The sequence below is a fragment of the Chlamydomonas reinhardtii genome, chromosome 12 (genome assembly GCF_000002595.2).
Source record: "Chlamydomonas reinhardtii strain CC-503 cw92 mt+ chromosome 12, whole genome shotgun sequence".
Classification (NCBI taxonomy): Eukaryota; Viridiplantae; Chlorophyta; class Chlorophyceae; order Chlamydomonadales; family Chlamydomonadaceae; genus Chlamydomonas; species Chlamydomonas reinhardtii.
In genome coordinates this window covers 5,382,029-5,404,412 of record NC_057015.1, presented here as the reverse complement: position 1 = coordinate 5,404,412, position 22,384 = coordinate 5,382,029, and the positions used below count along the sequence as shown (strand labels likewise).

Genomic DNA, 22,384 nt, shown 5'->3' with positions numbered 1-22,384 from the left:
CTGCAGGAACGCGGAGCCCCAGCAGCGTGTCAATCAGGCGCCAGCGGTGTGAAGGCCATGGAAGACCCCTGCTCAGGTCTTCCTGCCACCCATACTTTCTCGAAATGGCAGCGCGAGGATCTCTGCAGTTCGCCGTCGCCTTACCTGCTCATCACCGCTAGGGCCGCTAGACGCCGCGGGCTGCGCCTGCTGCTGCGCCTGCTGAGGAGCAGCCTCGCGGGGCGCGGGCGCCTGGCGGGCCTGCTGCTGGCGGGGCTCCGCCGTCTCCCTGTGAGGAGAAGATTGCATGTTAAGGCATGCGGCACGGGCGTGTGCGTGCATAGCGCAGCCGCACTACCCAGCCCGGGGGACGCAAGTGTCGGGTGCTGCCGGGGTAGTTGCACGTCGTGCACCCGCTATAGCGGCCTTCCTAGCACCCCGACCCCCCAGACAACGAATCTATGAGCATGCCAGCCTCACCTGGCCTCCCGCTGCTTGGGCTCCCGGAACTCGCGCTCCTCGCGGTAGTTGCCCACCGATGTGCGCGAGCGCCAGTCGCGGTCATCAATCTCCTCCGCGACTTTCTGAAATGGGTGAATTGGAGCATTCCTGGGATCTCAGCGAGCTGCAGCGGTGCTGCAGCGCAACACCATTTCGGCGGCTGCATTTGCACACTGCTGGCTCCTAGGAGCTCCCGCGAACCCCGGCCCAGCACCCCAGGGTCCCTAAACAATATATGCGGCAGCTGGCTTGCCTGGAGCACCTCCTGCTGCGCCTGGCGGTCCTCGCCGGTCACAACACAGTCCAGGTTCAGCTGCTCCAGCTCGCTCGGGCAGCTGTTGTACTTCTGCACAGCGGAAATCGTTCCAAATTAGCATTTGCGACCAGCCGAACAATTTGATCTGCCCCACTTCACGAGCGCTGAAGAGGCCTCACCTCCATAAACTTGAGCAGGAAGTCCTTGGGATACCGGACCCGCTCGCTGTTCTTCTTGGGCGGCTTGTCCTCCACAACCGGGGCCGCAGCCTGAAACAGCACACAGTTCCGCCGCCGTGGTAAGCACAGAATGGCGCGCCAAAGATCCCTCACGGCGGCGCCCAGAGATATGACCTACTTTCTTGCCCTTGCCAAAGCCCAGACCCTTGCCGAAGCTGGCAAACGGGTTGGCCGCGTTGCCACCCGGGCGCAGCGGCCGCAGTGAAATTTCTTCTCCCTCGACAGTCATGGCTCCTAGCTGAGTCTGGACACGACTTAATATCAGTCGTGGACTGCACTAATTCCTCCGTCAGTGCCAAAGCGCCCAAACCGAATGCGGGATGCCCGATCCGTACCGTCTCATTTTCGTGTGTTTTTCTGCCCCGCGACCCTTGCTAGAACTGGAAATGTATTTATTAATGCCGATGCAGCTTGCAAGGGGGCGACCGGGTCGCACTCGGTGACACGCCCGTTGGTCCAGGTGGAGCAGCAGCCGAGCTGATCATAGCCTCAGCCTCCACAGCCTCCAACGTTTCCTTGCCTTCCATTCCTCACCTCCGTCCTTCACTCGACCTTCTACCGCTTCCTGGCCGGCCACTCCTCAGTAGTGCCACGCCCGCCGCCTGCCGCTCTCGCTTGGCTGCCGCCTCCTCCTCCTTGTGCTGGGCTACCTTCCAGGCCTCCGTATTTGCATGTAGGCACTTGTGTGTCACGCCCCAGCCATGTTTTGCTCTAGGGCTGCTGAAGGCGCTTTGGCGACGGCCACTCGCTAGGGCCAGAGGGCGGACGGTCGACTGCTCGTCAGCTGTCGATGGCGACTCCGGGGGCGAGGGCGGTCTTTCCCAGCTGGCTGGGCGCTCGGTGGACTAAGCCGAGCGGGCCTTAATTGAGCTAGCTACAGCGGCTGCGTGCGAGCGGCTGGTAACTGATGCCCCGTGGTTGAGTTTGGTTGCGTGAACGCGCTCCGCAGCCCGGCCCCAGGTGTTGAGTCTGAGGCAGCAGTCGGTTGATCACTCCGATGCTTTCACAAAGCTACGCACGATAGGTCGTGTGAGAGAGAGCAACACCGCAACACCGGGCCAGGGCCGGTGTTGCGGGACTAGGGAGCCACCGCCTCCTGCATGGGCGGCCCCCTGCCCGACACCCAACGCTCACCACCCAGCAGGGCAAGCCAACCGCCCGTCTACGAAACCTGGACCCCAAGCTCCCCTGAGCACACACTTATAAAGCACCACGGCAAACAGACCCCCAACGCAGCTCCTCCTCAGCTCAGCGCCCGCATGACCAGCTGCCCAACGCCTCCAACACGAGCCCACGAGCCTTCGCCCTGCGCAGTGCAGGCGAAGGTGACGCCAGAGCCAGAGAGACACCACCGTCACACGGCTACAATTAAACCACAGACGCCAAACCTCTAGCCACACACCGGGACGTAGTTCGCACAACCCACCCACAGCTCGTCAGTTCTCAACCGCTGGGGTAACTTCCCGCTCCTAAGTTCACACGCTGTTACCCGCCTCATGACTCATACTCAGGCACTGGTTGCCGGTGAATGACACACGCCGGCAACGGCGCACGACAGCTGTCACGCCCCAGCCATGTTTTGCTCTAGGGCTGCCACCGGGGGCTGAAGTCCCCCCCACAAACATGTCCGGGGTCCTAACGACGGCATGGTTGTACTAGTGACCGGTGGCAGCACGCACAGCAAGGGCACGAGCACACGCACGCAGCCAACCAACGGCACGCATCAGGTCCCGTAGTTTGGGCCTCACACATAACTTCGCACGCATATGGTCCCGCGGTTTGGGCCTGCACCCTACCTACTCCTGCACTAACATGCTCTGCCTAACCCCACCTGCCCCCACAGCCGTACGTTCGCTACTCCTACTAAATGCTGACGCTCCTCAAGGCGCCGGCTGTCCCGGCCCTTCCGCCGGGGGCAATGCATGGCCATGGCGGCTCCTGGCTCCGCTCACTGCCTCCCATAGCCCAGTCCGCCGAATCGCCTCTGGCGTAGGTGCGGCAGGCTGACGCTCAAGGCCTGATCAAGCCGTGGTGGAGACAGGCTGCGAGCCGCTGCACAAAGCCCACTGCCCCCCCAGCGCTCGCCCCCCTAGCCCTCTCCCTCGTGAACCTCTGAATAGCCCCCTGCCCGACCCTCCTCACTCCCCGCCAACCTAGTCTGCGAGCAACCGACGCGCCTCCGCCAGCGTCAGCTGCTGCTCCTCGCCGTCACTCCACTGCACGCGGAAGTACCGCGGCCGCGCCAGCGCGCCCAGGTACTCCAGCACTCCGTCCGGTCCCTCCTCAGCCCTGCGCACGCGCCGCCCCCCCAGATCGGAGGCGGCCTCGTCAAGCCGCCGGGTGCGGGCTCGGGGGAACAGCAGGCGGCCCAGCTCCTCGCTCTCAGCCGCCGCGGCCGGCACACCGCGCCGCTCGCGGCGGCCGGCGGCCCCGCATTGGGGCGCTGCGGCCGCGGCGCCAGCCTCTCCAGCCGCCGTGCCTGCCAGCCCAGCGGCCGCCGCCGCCGGGGCGGCAGCGTCGCCAGTCTCCTCAGCCGCCCAGCCTGCCCGCAGCACCTCCTCTTCGGCGTCCAGCTCCTTGCAGCGCGGGCACAGCCACTGGCCACGGGGCACACGCGGCAGCCGCAGGCAGTGGGTGTGCCAGCCGGTGTTGCAGCCGTCGCACAGCACCATCTTAGCCTCCTGGTGCGGGGAGCCGCAGACCTCGCACTGCAGGTCGCGCTGGGGGCGGAACAGCTGCGGGTCGATGGCGGGGTCGATGTCCAGGTGGCATGGGCGCAGGTGTTCAGCACGGCGCCGCACGCGGGCACCGTCGCGGCCGACCAGGACGGCCACGCCCAGGGGCCCAATGCACTCCACGCGCAGGATGGTGTCGTGCTGGCCAAAATGCAGGGTGGGGCGCTGCGCGGCGTCCACCCGCCGCACGTAGACGTAGTCGCCGGGTGCGTATGTGATTGGCTTCGCCAGGTAGCGTCCCGTGCGGATGGCGGAGTAGCGCAGGGTGTCGCGGTGCTGCGCGATGAGCAGGTTGCTGGCGGCGGCAGGGTAGGCTTGCCGCACCCACTCCATACGTGCCAGCAGAGACGCCGTCGCCGCCTCGGGGTCCTCAAAGTCCAACGGCACTGAGATCCGCTCACGCACCGCAGGTGGGATGACTGGGGCGACACCTCCGAACAGGAGCTCATAGGGCGAGTAGCGGGTGGAGGCCTGGGGCGAGCAGCGGTAGCCCAGAAGCAGCTCTGGCAGTGCCTGCTCCCACGCGCTGGCGTCGGCGGTCAGGTAGCAGGTCTTCCGCAGCGCCTGCTTCAGCACCTGGACCACGCGCTCCGCCGCACCATCTGCTTGGGGATGGCCGGGCGAGGTGCGGCGGTGGTCCACGTAGCTGCGCTCCAGTAGCTCTGCGAACTCGCCCTCAAACTCGCTGCCGTTGTCCGTCAGCACCTCAGCCGGCGCGCCAAACCGCGCGAACACGTCTGCCAGCGCCCGGGCTGTGCGTGCCGCCGTCTTGTCGCGCAGCGGCAGCAGCTCCACGTGCTTTGAGAAGTGCTCGATCACGACCATGACGTAGCGGTTGCCGTCCGGCTCCGATGGCGGCAGAGGGCCGGCCAGGTCCACGCCGAGGCGATAGAAGAGCCCCATGACCGGCAGCGGGCTGAGCCTGGATGGCAGCGCCTCACCGCGAGCGTTGCTCATGTCGCAGGCGCGGCAGGCCCGGAGCACCTGCCGCACGGTGTTCTTCATGCCGTACCACCAGTGCCCAGTCTGCAGCAGTGCCAGCGTCCGCCTGACGCCCAGGTGGCCCGTGCGCTGATGCACCGCCTGCGTTAGCGCCACCCTCTGGTCCGGCGGCGGGCACACCCTGGTGAGGCCGTCCGACATGTTGCGCAGCAGCTGCCCGTTGACCCAGCGGTAGTCCGCCATACGCCGTGTCACCCGTCGTGGCGCTGCCCCCCCAGCTGCTGCCCCGCCGGCCCGCAGCGCCGCCAAGACCTCTGCATCCTCCCACACGTCCGTCCAGCTCTGATTCTCTGCCGTAGCAGTCGCCTGCTCCTGTGCGTCTGCTGCAACTGCGGCCAGCGTGGAGAAGGTGAAGGCAAGGTCCGGCGCCGGCTGCCGCTGTAGCAGCCCGCGCGCAATGACCGTTGCTTGGTCATCCTCTCCCGCGGGCTCACCCCCCCCCAGCGGCGACGGTGCCGGGGCCACACGCAGAGGCGGCGGGGCATGCGTGTCGTGGGGCGTGAGGTAGCTGCGCTGGAGGGCGAGGCAGGCGGCGAGGGCGGTGGCGGCGGTGCGGGGCGAGATGGGGTTGCGCAGGGCTGGGATGGCCAGGTCAGGCGGTAGCGTGTCGGCAGTGCCGGGCCGGTGGCCGAGGACCGCTTCCCAGTCCGTGACTGACAGATGGCAGGGCTCGTCGCCGGGTACTGTGCGCAATGGCGGCGCGTCGGACCCGGCCGGGAGGGCCACCAGTCGCTGGCCAGGGACGTGGGCTGGGCGGTAGGGTAGGGGCTCCACCCGCAGCGCAACCATGGGGCGGCGGCCCGGTTCCAGCTGTTGCGCCAGGGTGCGGTCGGGCTCAGGCGGCAGCCGCTCCAGCACAGCCGCGAGGTGCTCAGCCGCCGCAAGGTTGGTGTACAGCGTCACCAGCCTGTGAGCGGCGACGCCCGCTTGCACTGTGTCCATCGTCGCAGGCAGGCCAAAGGGGAAACCCAGCTGCTCCTGCTCGGCGCGGGTGGTGGTGGGGCCGTGGAGGAGGTAGGCCGGCGGTGCGCAGTGCTGCTTGCGGAGCGCCAGCTGGAGGCCACCCACGAAGCTGAGGGCGTCAGCGTCGCTCCAGCCGTTGGTGCTACCCCAGCTGGCGAAGACCAGCCATTGCCCGCCGTCGCGCAGCGGCAGGCCGCTCAGTGCGGTTTGCCGGGGCGCCCCGGCCTGCCGCCAGGCCGCAAGCGGCAGGCACAGCGGGTTGGCGGCGGCCAGTGCCCGCACCAGCTTCTCGACGGCTCCCAGCACTGCGGGCTGAGGCTCCATGGACACGTAGCGCCGCACCTTGATGCCCAATCGTAGGCAGGCCTGCAGCCCGGCAGCCAGGCCGCCGGGTGCTTCCAGCACTGCAACGCCGTCGCCCTGCGCTGCGTCGAAGAAAGAGTGCTGCTGCAGGCTGGTGTCGAGCCCTACGACGCTGCCCCGCGCAGTGCAGAGCCGAAGCCGCAGCCGCGGCGTCAGCCGCAGCTGCCGCAGGCTAGCCCCATGCCGGTTGACCAGCGCCACCGCTGTGCGCACCGCTGTGTCCGCCGCCGGCGCCATCTCCCTGAGATCGCTGGTGGTGCCGTTGTGGCCTGCCAGGAGGTCCGAGCCGTCCACCACGCAGGCGCCCGGCCCGGCGGCGCGGCTGGCATGCAGCGTGGCGAGGCAGACGGCTGAGGCACGGGCACCGGCCACGGTGGTGGAGGGCCAGGCAGCGCCCGTGGAGCTGGCCAAGTGCGCGGCAAGCCGCGGCAGCCAGCCGTCGGCGGACGGAAAAGCGGCCTCCGCGATGGTGGTGAGGGTGGTGGCGGTGGGGGGCTGGGCGTAGGCGGGCAGGCGGCGGCCGGGGTACAACACCACGGGTGGCGGCGGCGGTGGTGGCTCATCCGCTTGGTCCAGCCGCGCGCCAGCCGCATCAACGTCCGTCGGCAGCGGGCAGCGGCTGAGAGCGTCGGCGTTCTGATGCAGCTTGCCGGGCCGGTGCACAACGCTGAACACGTACTGCTGCAGGATCAGCGCCCACCGCGCGGCCTGGCCAGTGAGGTCGCGCTGGGTCATCAGCCACTCCAACGGCCCGTGGTCGGTGACGAGAGTGAAGCGGCGGCCGTGCAGGTACGGCCGCAGCGTCTGGACAGCCCACACCGCCGCAAGCAACTCGCCCTTGTAGCTGCCGTAGCGCCGCTCATGCACGTTGCAGGTGCGGCTGACACAGGCCACCATGTACTCCAGCGCGTCGTCATCCAGCTGCCCCAGCACGCCGCTGATGCCCACCTCACACCAGTCCGTGTGCAGGATGAGCTCACGCTGGGGGTCCAGCGGCCGCAGCACCAGGTCGCCTTCTGCAAACTCGTGCTTGATGGCGTCCAGGGCGCGCTGCTGCTCTGCGGTCCACGTGTCCGGGCCCCATTCCACTGCCTTGGCCGTGAGCGCCGTGATGGGCGCCATCTTGACCGAGTAGTGGTCGACATACCCTCGGTAGTAGCCGAAAGAGCCGAGTAGGCGTTGGCATTCCAAGAGGCAGGTTGCGGTGTTGCTGAAGGCGCTTTGGCGACGGCCACTCGCTAGGGCCAGAGGGCGGACGGTCGACTGCTCGTCAGCTGTCGATGGCGACTCCGGGGGCGAGGGCGGTCTTTCCCAGCTGGCTGGGCGCTCGGTGGACTAAGCCGAGCGGGCCTTAATTGAGCTAGCTACAGCGGCTGCGTGCGAGCGGCTGGTAACTGATGCCCCGTGGTTGAGTTTGGTTGCGTGAACGCGCTCCGCAGCCCGGCCCCAGGTGTTGAGTCTGAGGCAGCAGTCGGTTGATCACTCCGATGCTTTCACAAAGCTACGCACGATAGGTCGTGTGAGAGAGAGCAACACCGCAACACCGGGCCAGGGCCGGTGTTGCGGGACTAGGGAGCCACCGCCTCCTGCATGGGCGGCCCCCTGCCCGACACCCAACGCTCACCACCCAGCAGGGCAAGCCAACCGCCCGTCTACGAAACCTGGACCCCAAGCTCCCCTGAGCACACACTTATAAAGCACCACGGCAAACAGACCCCCAACGCAGCTCCTCCTCAGCTCAGCGCCCGCATGACCAGCTGCCCAACGCCTCCAACACGAGCCCACGAGCCTTCGCCCTGCGCAGTGCAGGCGAAGGTGACGCCAGAGCCAGAGAGACACCACCGTCACACGGCTACAATTAAACCACAGACGCCAAACCTCTAGCCACACACCGGGACGTAGTTCGCACAACCCACCCACAGCTCGTCAGTTCTCAACCGCTGGGGTAACTTCCCGCTCCTAAGTTCACACGCTGTTACCCGCCTCATGACTCATACTCAGGCACTGGTTGCCGGTGAATGACACACGCCGGCAACGGCGCACGACATGTGTTCACTGCTTTGGCGGCCCTTCTGGACACACACCAACTAGCCCATCAGCTCGAGCCCGCTACCTATGGCCACGTCACCCCGGCCAAACCACATTTGCACTCGGCCGCCAAATACTACGCAGCTACACGGCCCAGAGCCGTAGGACCCACCGGAAGGCATCCAGGCAGCCGTCACTTTAACATAGCTGGCTAACCAAGACGACAGGGCCAAGCCGCCTCTCTCCTTTGCACTCTATGGACAATCAGCACATACCGTACATCAGCTTTGAAGTGGTGTCTGCGCCTGTGCGGTGCCCTACTCCTCCCATTTCTCCCCCACACCCGTCCGCCCCACAGTGTGAAACAACGCCAGCCGCCAGGACTAAGTGCACGTGTTGCCACTTTTATCGTGGATACTCCGTGTCCGCCAACCAATGCCCCATTACTGCGAAATCATCGATCAGTGCATGCATAACAAAGCAAGCATGAATGCGCAATCAAGCAATACCGCGTGTGGTGCGCTGCTCTGGTTCCAGGTGTGCAGTGCCGTAGCAGCAAGGCAGCAACCTTGCGCCAGTGTTTCCGAGGCCCAGTCTCCGACCCAAACTCTATGAATATCGATATGCATTCGAACGGGAGTCACAAGCTTTGGAGGGTCATTCAACCTTCACAAGCAATCTTCAAGCATCTTCAAAGGTTTGCATTGCGGTTGCACGTGCGTCCGCACGACAAACGGATAGCTGAAGGATTACTACAGCAAACAATAAGCCAGGTCAGTAATTTTCGTCGCCGTACGCACGTGCCAGCACAGACCGGCGGCGCTGCTCCACATCGTCACGCGTGTGCAGCGAGGCATCTGCATGCGCATGGGGCACCAGGGCATCACATCACCGTAGACACCCAGAAGCAGCACATGCACCAAGTAAAGAGTTGAAACGAGCAATCAGGTGCCCCCCGCACTGCCATACCCGTTCCACTAGTCCACGCACCGCCAGTTCCCTTCGACCCACGACTTCCACTCACCCATGACTTCCCGCAGTGCCCCCATCGCCTCCTGCAGCTGCCCCAGCTCCGTGGCCTGGGCATCCAGCCGCGAGCTCAGAGCAGCCTGAATCTGCGCGCCAGAGGGGCGTGGCACGAGGAGGGAAACATTCAACGCAGTACGGTACGTCAGTTGCGGCTACAGGAGACAATTGAGAAGATCCGCTGGCGCCGCTGCTAGAGACCATCACTCCCACCTTTCTTCCTGACAACCCGCATGAACGCACAGCGCCTACCTGTTGTAGCTGCTCCTGCAGCGGCCTGCACAGAGCTTCCGCCAGCTTGTGGACGTCGCCATTCATGGCAGCTGGCCCAGATGCGCCAGCCAGTTCAGACACCATGCGGCCTGCATTCCCCGCAGCCCGGAAGCTGCCCCCAGGTGCAACTCCCTCCTCGACAGCCGCAGCTGGGAGGACGGCTGCAACGGCGCGTTTGCCTGCAGCTGCACCTCTGCGCGCGGAGGCCGCCCCCACTGTTGCTGCTGTACCCGCAGCTGCATTTGCGGCCAAGGAGCTCATGCGGCCCAGGGCCCGCAGGTCACGACTGGCCTCCTGCTCCTCAAGCGACTTCATGTTCAGGTGCGGCGAGCTGTGCACGTGCACACTGCTGACGTCGTCCGCGCCGGCACCAAAGCGGGCGGCAGGACCAGGCACCAGAGACCGCGCCCGGACTCCGGCACCACCACTGGCGGTGTCGTCGGCCCCCTCTGCCTTTGCCGCTGCCTCCCACCCAATGCCGAAGACTCGCAGCACTGCCTGCTCCACGTGCTGCCGCGTGAGGTAGCGCCCTGAAGCAACTGCCTGTACAGGGCACAATCCGAATCTAAAAGTGCTTTGCCGCGTACAAGCTGGAATCCGATAGCAGCGATGGGCAAGACACTAAGACTGCAATGCCGCGCGTGCACGCGGATTGAGTCCATGTGGAGTCCAGCCCGCCTGCGACCAAGCGCACACCCATGCCCCACCCCTGGCCCCACCCTGGTCCGTTGCTATCCTTCATGCAATCATCATGCCACAGCTGCATGCCGTAGCCGCTGTACCCGCTGCAGCAATGCTTCGCCTCGCACACAATGTAAGGTTGGCAAGCCCTCCTGCAAGCCCGCCCGCCCGCCCGCCCGCCCGCCTGCCGGGTGCTCACCCGCTGCCGCTGTTGTGCCGCACCCTTGGTGAGCGTGCTCCAGCGCTGTGCCACTTGAGAGGCAGTCAGCGTGGAGCGCCGCCGAGCGGATGTGGAGGTGCTGCCAGCATCTGAAGCTGCATCGTTGCCTGACTCAATCCCCGTTCCAGCCTCGCTGCCCCCGTCATCACCGGCGTGGCCGGCCCTGCCGCTGCTGTCCGCGACCGCAGTGCGTTGCTTGCGCCACTGCTGTATCGCGCGGCGGTAGCGGAACGCGGCGCGGCGGCTGACGGACCCGAAGCGCGTCAGCGGCTCGTATAGCACATTGTACAGCGCCAGCAGCGTGCTGACAGCCCACAGGTACAGAGACCCGGCTGTGCAGGGTGTGGGGCGGTGTGGGCGAGGTGGGCGAACTTCGAAGGCATATGGATGCGCAGCGTGTAGAAGGGGCATGCTGTGTGACTGTGCGGGTGTGTCGCACAGCAACCGCACATCCAGAAGGTCCCTAAGCCAGCGCCTAACGCACTCCCGCCCATGCCGCCCGCACCCACCTGTGAAGAAAATCAGCGCCATGGCCAGCACCGCCGCTAGACCCACCACGTGCGCAACCACAACGCGGCCCACCAGGGAGGCCAGGCGCGGCAGGCCCTGCGCACAGTGTGGGGGTGGCGGTGAGGTGGGGTGGGGAGCAAGGACGGGTAGACCTTGCACGCAAGTGGATGCAGGTGCTAAATCCGAAAGCAGGCGCCACAGCAGGACTAGTGGTCAGCATCCTGAGGAGCACGTCGGCACACCATGTGGGTTTGGGCCCAGCATATAATTATGCGTGCGCGCTCACCCGCAGTGTGCAGAAGTAGCCGACGTCCTTCCAGGGGTCTCCCGCGCCGGCCGCCTGCAGGCCCAGGCTGGGGTCCTCGGAGCCAAAGCTGCCCGACAGACCGCCGCTGCCCGTGCCGCCACCAGACCGGCGGCTGCGACCGCCGCCACTCGCCACGCTGACTGCGCCCTGGCTGGACATGGTTCCGTTGCCGACGCCCATACTGACCGAGCCCTTCCGCGTTGTCCCGCCCCCGCCCACGCCGTCGCTGTTGCTGCTGCCAGCTCTGCCGCTGCCGCTGCCACCGCTGCCGCTCCACAGCCGGTCCAGCATGCGGCGGTGGCCCACCAGGCCGAAGCGCAGCACCAGGAGGGGGCTGATCGCCAGGAAGGCCACCGCGGCTCCGGCCAGCATGAGCGGGTGCAGCGTGAGGTGGAACAGGAGCTGCAGGCGGCATGCAGCAGAAGCAGCAGGCGAAGCAGCGGAAGAGGTGGGGCCGCACCGTTCAAGCAGGATGGCGGGGCACATGCTTTACTGTTGACGTGAGTGGCGTGCCCAAGTGCTGCACAATGCGCAGTTGCATAGGGCGGTTTGTCTTACCTGCGGCACGGCGTCTCGGCCTGTGGGCACGGTTGCCATGTGGGGTGCAGCCGGCCGGAAGCCCTCCAGCGGCGGCAGGCCCATGCGGTAGAAGGTGTAGGGCAGGATGGCGGGCCGGCTGCCGCGCGGCAGCACACGGAAGGGCAGCTGCAGCAGACAGAAGGGGCTGCACAGCATGGCGCAGTCCACCTGCAAGACAAGTGCAAGACAGCAAGCGCGGGGCGAGGAGGGTTTGCAAGGATGAGCTGCGGAACGGTAGACCAAGCGGGGAAGCTTGCGAGTGGTAACCCAGGTAAGAGGCACCGATGAGCATGGCGAGGGTCCCGAGTAGGGTCGCGCTGCCGGCCGGGGCGCGACTAAGGCATGGGCGCCGCCGCGCCGCTGCCACGTGCCTGTATCTGGTGCCTGTCCACCACCTCGGCCAGTCCGAACACCGACTGCGCCGCCACCTGGTCGGGCCGGTACTTGTAGCTGATGATGGCTGCAGGGGAGGCAGGGCAGGCACACGAGGCACGACACAGGCGGCAGGTGACAAGTGAGGTGGTAGTGGTGGTGGTGGTGGTGGTGGTGGTGGTGGTGACGGTGGTGGTGCGAAGCATGGATGCGAGTCCTATGCCGTGCAAAGGTGAAACCGTGAAACGGTTGGAAGGGAACAGGGCTTGAACCAATCACATCATACGAGCGGCAAGGTATCGGTGAATGGCGCTTGGTCGCGGGTGCCAGGTTGGGCGGACAAGCATGGTGGTGTGACATCACGATTGCACTGTACTGCACTCACCGATCAGAAGGTTAGCTAGCAGGATGCCCGCAATGATCAGGTAGACGACCCTGTGTGATGGGCCATTGAGCGACAAGCAGAAGGGTAAGCTCTAGAGACGGGTCCCCTTCAACCAAGGACAGTCGGGCAACCACAGGCGAAGGAAGAAGGGCTGCAGCACCCACATGAGGGTGATGCCGAAGATACGCAGCTCGGGGTTCACCAGGTCGTCCCACTGCAGCCACAGCACACATGGTTACGGTTACCGTGTCGGCCCCCTGGTGGCACCGCCAGCAGAGCGGCTAGGCGCAATGGCGACAATGAGTGGAGCAAAGGCAGCTCATCAGCGTACGGGTTACCCCGGCACCCCTGCGCGTCGCCCTGCGCTTTCCCTGAGCGCCCGGCCCCCGCCTGCAGCATCGCCACATGCAGCGCCTGCCACACCTGGTGCAGGTCGAAGGCGCCCAGGAAGGCGGAGAAGTACATGAGCATGACGTCCACAAAGGCCATGGACTCGCCGCCCGGCACCACGTGGTGCACGATGTAGAAGCTGGTGGCAAAGCCCGTCGTCTGCGTGTAGCCGTGTGTGCAGGGATGAGTGAGCATCCGTGTCGGAAATCGCATGAGAAAGGCTTGGGGACTTCGAAAGTAACCTGGAGCGGCGGCAGAGCCCAGGTCGCACGCAGTGGCTTGGCTTGCGAAGTGCTAAAGCATGATGGCGCGCCGCCTTCAGCATTCAGCTAAGGTTTCGTCAGCGTCAGGAACGAGGTCAGGAAACCAGAAGGTGCGCGCATGGAAAGATTAATGGCACGGCAGGCATGCACGCTTCGCGTCACCCACGATCACGGCGAAGGGCAGTGCAAAGGCCACCAGCTCCTGCATCATGTTGTACACGGTGTTGAGCAGCGGCCCCAGGCGCTGGAACATGGGCACCAGCATGTACAGGAACTTGAGGAACACTGGCACAGCCAGGCTGCACCACACCAGCGTCAGGCGCACAAAGACGTCCGTCTGCATCTGAGCCCTGCAGCGCGCAGGACACATGGTGTGGTCAGCGTTGCGAGAAGTCAGCACGGAAGAACACATAATGCGGCCACAGACAGCACGCGTATTGCACTGGCACCAAATGTCAATCATCCACTAGCGGCGCGGCAACAAAGTCACCGACGGATTTCGCATCGCTCACGTCTCGGTAATTACGAGCAGGTAGCCCACGCAGAGCGAAAGCATCAGGCTTTCGCACAGGAGGAAGAAGAACTCCTGCAAACACACGCCAAGCGGACCAAACATGGTTTCGTGAACGGCAGGTTGCAGGCCATATTTTGCTTCAGTGTGCACGACAAGGTCGTGAAGCTTATGATGTGGTGTGACGGCCGCACCTGGGGGTTGGCCTTGATGTACCTAGGCGAGAATGAAGTTGGAGGGTCACGCAAAGGTCACGCGTGCCAACGTTAGCACGCAGCTATCAGCAGGAGCATGCTGCGCTTCGCAACTCTGCAGAGAAATTTATCAGACGGTTTGGATCGCGCCCCCACAATAGCTGTTTGCCCATGCAGATGCACGTGCTCATTGCTCTGCTGGCGGGCCTTGCAGCCACTCACTTGGCCAGCCTGCCGCCGTATGCCGCAGCCACGGTCTCCATGGCCTCAATCACATTTCCGAATAGCCACAGGCACAGGGCGGTGCCGGTCGTCACGGTCTTGCTGAGTTGTGCCTCGGGGTCCATCAGCAGCAACTGGCAGGCAGCGGGGACGACACATGCTTGTCAGCCAGCCCGGCTGAGGCGCTTTCATAGCCACCTTCGCATAACACAGACGTCAGGCGAAAACTGCGCGATGGGCAAGATCTCAGGACAGCGACCTCACCTCATTGTACATCACGATGAAGCACAACCCCGCCAGCAGCCGCATGCACCACCGGCCGCGCGGGCTGGACAAAAACGCCGCCGGTACCACCCATGACAGGAACCACAGCCGCGTGACCGTCTCAGCCAGGTACGACAGCAAGCCCTGCACGCGGCCGGGCGGGCAGCAGCCGGGACAGACGGAGCGGAAAGTCAACGGCGGCGCCAAACAGCCTTGCAACCTGGCAAACTTTCCCAACCCCCGCCCCACCGCCACCAGTGGCGGAGTTCTAGGGACGAAGTCCTAAGGTTGCAACATGGAATACAGTCGACGCCACGTCCCACGACGGCTATGCGTCGCATTACTCAACCCACCACGATAATGGGTCGCACAACTCAAGCACACCGCTACGTTCAGTTCGCCACGCACCTCGTCCACGAGCCCCAGCTTGTGCAGCACGGTGTGCAGCACCAGCGGGTCCAGCAGGGTCAGCTCCCGGCTGCCATCGCGCGGCGTGAGCGACAGGTAGCTGGCACCCAGCCTGCAGGCGGGGAGGAGCGCGGAGCCGCCAGCTAATTAAAAGCAAACACACACTGCATCCTCGAATCACGCAGCCATCCAGACGCAGCGAACCCGTCCTCTTGCTTCCCCCAACACCCAGCGCGGGCCTCGCAGCTGCGTCTCCTGATGAAGCCCCCGCCTCCACCTCTTGACACCTTCCTGCACACCAACACCTTTCCAGCCCCGCTCACCACTTCTGGCGCGTGTACGCCTCTGCCACCGCACTGGCCATGAAGCCGTAGTCGCGGTCCTCAAACGCGATGCGCAGTGGGCTGTAGTCGCCCAGCGACACCGGCGGCGGCGACTGCGGCGGGTCCAGCACGCCGCTCAGCCACGCCAGGCTCATGCTGCTGCTGCCGTCGGGGCCGCCCGTCCGCGCCACGTCAGCCAGCCCCTCAAGCAGCACCACCTGGATGGGGGTGGCGGTAGCGAAAACTGCAGGGTCGTTTTCTCCTTTTACACACACGCACACACACACACACACACACACACGCACACACACTCGCGGCGTTGCGCAGGCGGTTCCCGGTTTCGTTGTGTACACACACGCACACACACACACACACACACACACACACACACACACACACACACACACACACCACACACACCACACACACACACACCACACACACACACACACACACCACACACACACACACCTGCAGCTCCTGAAAGCGCCGCAGCACCACCCGCAGCTCCTGCGAGCTGGCGGTGCGCGCCCGGTCCCGCAGCTCCACCTCCCACCGCAGGGCCATGAGCATGCACGCCACTGTGCTCAACGGCCGCGGGCAGCGCCGGATGTACGTCAGCAGCAGCTCCTGCGCCGCAGAACACACGGCTACTGCTCAAGCAAGGGGCACGTGCTTGCACGGCTAAAACCCCATTACCAGTATCAGGCCCGCTTGCAAGCTTCCACGTGTGACATTCTAACAAACTGATACTTCCATGTCGCACGGCGCTTGCGCAGAATTACAAGCAACCGAAAGCACCCCACCGACCAACACGCACCAGCGCGCCGCCGTCCTTGGCCGGCACCTCCTCCCAGCGCCGCACCAGCAGCCGCACCCCGCGGAAGCTGAGCTGGCAGCGGCCGTGCGCCACCAGCAGCGCCAGCATTTCCACGTTGCTGGAGGCGGCCGCCAGGTCCGACGTCAGCGGCGACTCGCCCAGCCCTACCTCCTCCGGCGGGAGCCAGCTGAGCGGGTCGCCTTGTGCCGCCCGCTGCCTCCAGCAGTCTGGCGGCGGGCACGGGCCATTGCACGTCAGCAAGCGCATGTTTGTAAGCAGGGATGCTAGCTAGAAATATTGTGCAAGGAACACGCCTACCCCTGCAGAAGCGCCTACCAGTGTCCAGCAATGCCCGCGCGTCCTCGACACGATTGCGGCGGATAGATTTGAGCAGCCGCGTCAGCCACACGCCCCACTCGTCGCAGCCAGTCACCAGCTGCGCCGTTGCTGCCGCAGCGGCGGCCTTCTGCAAAGCGGGTGAGCAAGTGTCATTCTAGTGTAAACACTTGCATGGCACAGGCGGCTGTCGCCATGCCTGCTACAACGCTAACTCCACGAGCACACCAGCACACTGCGTGCACCAGCCCCTTACTCCGCAACACCCACCGCAGCATCGGCCGCGCCGTCCTCCCCGCCAAGGCCGCCGTTGCCGTCCAGCGCTGTGCACACCACATACATGGTGTCTGTGAAGCGCGCGGTGGGCAGGCCGCCCAGGTGCACCACGTCACCAGCCCGGTACAGCTGCGGGGCACACGACATGGGGGTTTGCATTTGTCACACATCAGTTGAGCTTGATCGGCCAATCGATCCCCTTCAAATCTACCTGCTACAAATGCGTGTAGGTGCCTGTTGGCCGCTCTATAGCGATGTACGCATGGCTTTGGACATACGGTAGTACTGAGCGCCGTACTAGCGCATGTCATACGCGCCGTGCTAAAGACGGGGCAAGGCAACTATTAGACTGCAGCGGGCGGCAGGCACCGTCACTGCAAGCTCACCCGTTTGGACTTGTAGACCAGCACACGCTCATCTGCTGACGACTTGTGTGTCATCATGTTGGCCAGCACTTTGGTCACGAAGCCCATCTTCCATCGGGCAGACAGCCGAACCTGGGCAAGCCGCAACACTGGTTGGTGGCCGCGCACGGAAGCTCACACTTCCGACATCAGAGCAGGCAGCAAGACGCATTACCGCATGCACAGTGCACACTCCGTTGCTCCCTTGCTAGCTCGTGCCGCTTGCCCGTGCATACCTTTACGCCGTACAGCGGCTCCCGGACTTTGAAGAACTGCTCACGCAGCCACCTGTGTTGAGGCAGAAGGTCACACAGGTCAAGACTGGCGCAGTCCGTTTCACAGAGCTGTAGGATGCGCACGCTGCCAGCCTGTCCGGACCTTTCCTCGTGTGCCGTTCACACCCAGGTTTGTGCCCCCACCTTGGTTCTGCAGTGTCTTCCGGCAGCAGCACGTACAGCCTGCCCGGAGCTGCAAAGTGCACCGTCACGTACTGCCGCTCCGCAGTGCCGTAGTCGTACATGTTGGCGGGGAAGAAGTACAGGTTGCTGGGCAGCTGCGGGTGCAGCGCCAGCAGCTCCGCCTCGCCATCCGTGAACAGCAATGAGCCAGCCTGGGCAGGTTTTGAGGTTGAACAGCTGAGGAACAGAACACACCGTCACAGCCAGTCGAGCCAGTCGAGCTATCTAAGATGCGGCAGTTGACTGCATCGTCCGTACATATTATCTGAACATCCAGGCCGCCCAACCTCCTCCAGCGGCCCAATGGCCTGAAGGCATCCCACCCACCTGAAGCGGCTGCATGTCACCAGCACGGACAAGGTCCATACTTCCATCCACGTGCCGCACCTGCACCACAACACCAAGCACCACCCGCAAGCCCACCAAACTGTCAGAAGCAACACACAGCTCCGACCGCGGCAGGCCGCGCCAGGCAGGCAGTGCTTGTTCGGGTCAACATGCGGACCCATGCTGCACACCCAGCCACGTGCAAGTAACCCACCATGCCAACGAAGACTGGGTGGAGACGTGTCTGAGCCTGGTTCCGCTGCTTGGCTAGCGCTCCCCGCAACCACATGCCGCCATACTTGGCCGCCAAGTTGGCTGCCTCTGCCACTCGGCCCTCGTCATAGTCAGGGTCTGCAAGATTGGAGATACTACGCTTGTTAGTGATGGAGGACTGTCCTCACCGATACCCTTTTGTTGTCGAAACCCAAGGGACCTGCCGGGTGAACTGCCTCCCTCAAGCAGACCGCCCCACTCATGTTTGTGTCCTGGCATTCGCCCATCAAACAGAGCTACAGTAGTATTGTGGACTACACCCTCGCGCGCCATGCACCCGTCACGTGGCTCACCGGCTGTTGGAAAGCTACACAAGACTGGTGCGGCTGCCGGTCCACTGCTGCCCGCCAGGCCATGGCCGCTGTGCAGCTGCTTCAGGGCACACTGCCTGTCAAGATCCTCCAAGTTCGCCACAGACTCGGGAGGGGGGGCAGTGGCTAACCCGTACGCGCTGGCTGAATGACTACCAGCACGTATGCTCTGAACTGCACCCAGCGGCAAGGCTACACCATTAGCCAACTTCACGAGACCAGTCCTGGCCGCGTCGTCGTTTACAGCCAAGGCTGCGGCCTCCCGGGCTGGTGAAGGCCCGCTGTGCGACGCCGCAAGGGAGGGCGCCTGGCCCTCGACTGGGCTCTCGAAGGCTGGGGCCCGACCCGCACTCGGCACTGCCCACGCCGAACTGGCGCTCCGGTACGTAGGTGGAGCAGCGCTGGATGCATCATTGGCATGCTCGTTTCGCGGTTCGTGGGGCCGAACCAAGGACGACATGCAAGGCAGAAAGTCGAATACGTTAGCTCTCGCCAATGAATATCGTTTCTATTGTAAAGTTATTAATGTGCATAACTACGCGGGCGAAATTCGTAAGACGCTTGTTCCAGAAGTTTGAATTGTGTCCTTTCTTCTTGAGTGCATTCAGTTATGGTCGAGCTCTTTGTATATATGAGCTGGCCAAGTCCTCCGAAGCGCCACGAAGAGCGCGGAGGGAGTGGCAATGGCAAGGCATCAATCGCGGACGTCCCTCTTCTGGGTCTTCAGCAACCAAGTTACTTGCAGATTAGATTCAACTCCTTTCATAACGTACACATGTCACAGTTCAGAAACCCTTAACCGCAGCTGCTCGCACGCCGCCGTGTTGCTCCTTGCGCCATAGTTACAGAAGCTTTGCACTGTGCTAAGCTGCTGCAATGGTGTGGGGACAATCCGCTACACGCGGCATAGAGGATTTGGTGCAGCGTGTCACCTCGAACGACCCAAAGCTGCAGTCGCTGACGATCCTGCGCCAGCGGCGCTTTGGGCACGAGGATGTGGCGGCTCTGGCGCATGCTCTTAAGGACAACACTACGCTCACCGAGCTCTACGCCTCCTCGCACCCGCTCAGCCTAGCGTCTGTTCAGCTGCTGGCTGAAACACTGGGTAGTAACCGCTCTCTGCGATCCCTGTGCGTGGGCGACTCCAGCCTGGGTGACAGCGGCGTTGAGGCACTGGCACGGGGTGTGGCATCCAGCTCCAGCCTCACGAGGCTAGATCTGACTGGCAAGGGACTGGGCCGCAGGGGTGCTGCAGCGCTGGCGTCCGCGCTGCACAGCTGCAGCTCCCTCAGCCACCTAGTGCTGAACAACAACCCGCAGCTGGGGGATGAGGGCTTCGCCGCCCTTTTCACAACAGCACCAAGCGCCTCCGCTGTTGGGACTGCGTGTGAGAGTGCAGCCTCAGCAGCGCCGCCAGGCAGCGGTTGGGCAGGCAGCGAGATTGTGTTGGAGGTGCAGGGGTGCAGTGTGGGCGCTGCCGGCCTGGCTGCAGCAGCCCAAGCAAGCAGCAACAGTGGCAGACTGCGGGAGCTGCACCTTCAGGGGAACTCCCTGGGCCTGACAGGTGCACGCGCACTGTGCCAACTGCTGCAGGTGAGAATGAATGTTCCACGGGAAGGGACAGTTGCTATGAGGTTTTACATACGGCACTTACTCTTCTTGTGTTGCTACCATGCAGAGCACCCACCACCTGCAAACCCTGCACCTGCGCGGGACAGAGCTTGGTGATGACGGTGGCGAGGTGCTGGCATCAGGGCTAACAGCTGCTGCCAGTGCAGCCGGTGCTGGCAGCAGCAGCAGCGGCGGCAGCAGTGCGTTGAAGACCATTGATGCAGCTGACTGCGGCTTGGGCCCCAAGACCATGCAAGTGTTTTTTGGGAAAGGAGGGGTGTTGTAAATGAAACTGCCATTGGGGAAAAACAGTTGTGTGATGGAATCCTGTCTGTGCCAAGCTCATCACCCTTACGCTCTCCTCCTCGCTCTTATGCATTTGGTTCGGTTTCATTTGGGCTGGTATCTACAACCCCCCCCAACCCGAACCCTTACGCGTACGCCCCGGTCCCCCCAACACAACCAACTCCAGGGCTGCCCTCAGCAAGGCTTTCTCCGCTGGCCTGAGCCTCCAGGAGCTCGTGCTGGCTGGCAACCAGGCCATAGCTGACGCCGATGCGGCACACCTTGGCGCAGCCCTAGTGGCAGCAGCTGGTGCCAGTTCGGTTGGACACCTTGATCTCTCTGGGACACAGGTGAGCGCAAACGGGTATGGTGGGCCTGTCAGGTCGAAGCCACAGGATGTGGGGGCCGGTGTGGGGGTTGCGAGGTTAGGGCACCGTGTGTGGGGAGGGTGTCATAAATGTGCGGCGATGTGTCTCGGCGTGCGCTGTGGCTTCAAGTTGTTGAGGGTCGCCGCGGCAGCTTCTGTGTTTGCTGCTTTTGTCCGCGCGCGGCTCGTGTTGTGCGTGGTTTGCGTTGGCCGCGCTGGTAAGCTCCCGTGTGGCCTGTGCTCGTTGGGCACGCGTGTGTGGGCTCCTGCAGTGGAAGCGTCGCATAATTCCACCAGCCGAAATCACTCATGTACATTTCTGTAAATAGTCTGTCTTTGCTGATTGCTTCTTTTCCCTACGTGGGGCTGCATCAGGCGGGGCCGCTGGCAGTGGAGTCCTTGTCACGGGTGCCGGGCCTCAAGCACGTGAGCCTGGTGGGCTGCCCTCTGGCTGCAGCTGGTGGCGCAGCTCTTGCAGCGTCCCTTGCATCCAGTGGAGGCAGCAGCAGCGGCTCCTGGCCTGCACTGGAGGAGCTGTGCATATCTGGAACCGGCCTCTCCATCAGCGACACCTCAACCGTGTTTGCTGCACTGGCAGCTGGTGGTGCCCCCTGCCTGAAGGTGTGTGGAAGTAGCCAAAACTATAAGCAACATGGTCTGATGTGATTTTTGGGGCAGTCAGTAGGTCACATGTTGGTAGTATGGCAGCTATACATGTGTTCTGTGCTTGGCCGCAGTACTCGGTCACAGCTCAATCACATGCACTTGCCTTACATTTCCCATGTTACAGAGCCTGGAGATTGGTGCCAACCCAGCAGCACAAGATGACGCCTTCCTCGCACAGCTAGATGCCCTGCGCAGTGCGCGGCCTGGCATAGCTGTATTCTGGCGCAGTGGCGACGATCCCGCTCCTGGGGCTCAGCAATGAGCACTGTAGCAGTGCAGGCTGGTGCGTGTGAGATTTTTGAAGGGGCAACAAGGTTGGTGGTTGGGGGAGTAGGGAGAGTGCCATGATGGCTGGGATAGGCGGAGGGACCGATGGGAAGGGTGATGTAGTTTCCGATCGTCCGGAAGCCTGTCTGGACGGACGGACCGCGGTCCGCGGTTGTGTTGTGTTGTGTGGTGCTGTGGAGGACGCCTGAAGGCACGCTGCCATCGTAATGGTCGGAATTTGCGTAACAGGGTGCTCTTTGTGACTGTTGCACTTGCACCAAGTGGGCTGATGGAGTTCAATGTCCTTGCCACCATGAGCCATGGCACCATGGTTATGGTTCGGGTGGGTGCTGCTAGAGGGGCAGTCCCAAATGGTCGTGGACAAAGCGTGGCCGAGGAGAGATGCTGGATGTGCATAGCTAGCGAGCGGTGGGAAGCGCGTGGTTGAACGAGAGCAGAGTGGCGCTCATGTAGCATAGGGAACTGTCGCATACCATGTGGATAAAGTGAATTGTGTGCATGAAGGACGGGTACTGAGCTGCAAATGGGTCTGTCAACGGCAGCCCTGAATGCCTAGCAATTCTTGGACTTCGTTGTGAAGGCTGGGGCCCGAGCCCGCAGTGCATGGCCTTGCCGAATGATGCTGCATGTGCACAAGGGGCGTGGAGCTGTCTCCGTGTTGACTGAGGATTCCCTGTCTATAATTCAAGTGTGCTGCTTTGTGCCTGGGTGCCCGCCTGTTGGGGTGTCACCATCATTTAGGGATGTGGTGTGCCTGGTGGCTCAGCAGCGATAGCGTACAGTATTCCTCAACTCTGAGCAACACTGCAAGCGGGCAAACGCGCAGCTGTGGGCGCTGGAGCCTGTGCACAATGCGCCGTGCCTGGTCCCTTCCGTGACCTGAGGCGCTTTGCCACATCCATGTCTCAGCCTAGCTGCCGCTTCCTGGCAGGTGGAGGCGATGTGGAGCACCAGTGCACCACACCTAT

The 22,384-nt window shown here is 63.6% G+C and overlaps 3 protein-coding genes across 4 annotated transcripts in view; 1 reads left to right on the top strand and 2 right to left on the bottom strand.

Moving 5' to 3' along the window:
- Positions 1-1,235, bottom strand: part of CHLRE_12g529950v5 (uncharacterized protein) — a 4,520-nt gene extending 3,285 nt beyond the window's left edge. The window contains exons 1-5 of the mRNA XM_043068549.1: positions 1,094-1,235; positions 916-1,005; positions 734-826; positions 460-563; positions 145-268 (exon numbers count right to left, since the gene is read on the bottom strand). Of these exons, the coding sequence (XP_042918644.1) occupies positions 145-268; positions 460-563; positions 734-826; positions 916-1,005; positions 1,094-1,204 (522 nt within the window). The 5' untranslated portion in view covers positions 1,205-1,235. The remainder of the gene's footprint in view (positions 1-144; positions 269-459; positions 564-733; positions 827-915; positions 1,006-1,093) is intronic.
- A 6,282-nt stretch (positions 1,236-7,517) lies between these two features.
- Positions 7,518-18,807, bottom strand: CHLRE_12g529850v5 (uncharacterized protein). The gene is made up of 28 exons (XM_043068548.1): positions 18,182-18,807; positions 17,830-17,966; positions 17,616-17,675; positions 17,250-17,440; positions 17,067-17,118; positions 16,813-16,923; positions 16,421-16,555; positions 16,151-16,280; positions 15,815-16,041; positions 15,466-15,624; positions 14,995-15,212; positions 14,672-14,783; positions 14,264-14,407; positions 14,000-14,133; positions 13,778-13,799; positions 13,585-13,658; positions 13,239-13,422; positions 12,843-12,968; positions 12,584-12,633; positions 12,420-12,469; positions 12,034-12,122; positions 11,642-11,830; positions 11,063-11,485; positions 10,776-10,872; positions 10,246-10,598; positions 9,345-9,908; positions 9,091-9,181; positions 7,518-8,923 (listed from the first exon to the last, which is right to left on the bottom strand). The coding sequence occupies exons 1-28, from the start codon at positions 18,657-18,659 to the stop codon at positions 8,841-8,843; spliced, it is 4,683 nt and encodes a 1,560-aa protein (XP_042918643.1). The 5' UTR covers positions 18,660-18,807; the 3' UTR covers positions 7,518-8,840.
- A 150-nt stretch (positions 18,808-18,957) lies between these two features.
- CHLRE_12g529800v5 (uncharacterized protein) lies at positions 18,958-22,323 on the top strand. Of its 2 annotated transcripts, none has more exons than XM_043068547.1 (5): positions 18,958-19,792; positions 19,878-20,062; positions 20,283-20,445; positions 20,838-21,083; positions 21,253-22,112. In XM_043068547.1, the coding sequence occupies exons 1-5, from the start codon at positions 19,076-19,078 to the stop codon at positions 21,388-21,390; spliced, it is 1,449 nt and encodes a 482-aa protein (XP_042918642.1). In that variant the 5' UTR covers positions 18,958-19,075; the 3' UTR covers positions 21,391-22,112. The 2 variants fall into 2 exon arrangements, with proteins under 2 accessions (XP_042918642.1, XP_042918641.1); XM_043068546.1 differs by having other exon boundaries at positions 18,968-19,792; positions 21,253-22,323.
- Positions 22,324-22,384: the final 61 nt, after the last annotated feature.

What these genes read in the sequence shown, in the direction of transcription:
- CHLRE_12g529850v5 (XM_043068548.1), bottom strand. Translation starts at nt 18,659, where the DNA reads ATGTCGTCCTTGGTTCGGCCCCACGAACCGCGAAACGAGCATGCCAAT. An exon ending in GCCGAGACGCCGTGCCGCAG is followed by an intron (nt 11,486 to 11,641) that starts GTAAGACAAACC and finishes TGCCGCCTGCAG; the next exon opens with CTCCTGTTCCACCTCACGCT. An exon ending in GGCACTGCGGGAAGTCATGG is followed by an intron (nt 8,924 to 9,090) that starts GTGAGTGGAAGT and finishes ATGCGCATGCAG; the next exon opens with ATGCCTCGCTGCACACGCGT.
- CHLRE_12g529800v5 (XM_043068546.1), top strand. Translation starts at nt 19,076, where the DNA reads ATGGTGTGGGGACAATCCGCTACACGCGGCATAGAGGATTTGGTGCAG. An exon ending in TTGATCTCTCTGGGACACAG is followed by an intron (nt 20,446 to 20,837) that starts GTGAGCGCAAAC and finishes GGGCTGCATCAG; the next exon opens with GCGGGGCCGCTGGCAGTGGA. An exon ending in GTGGTGCCCCCTGCCTGAAG is followed by an intron (nt 21,084 to 21,252) that starts GTGTGTGGAAGT and finishes CCCATGTTACAG; the next exon opens with AGCCTGGAGATTGGTGCCAA.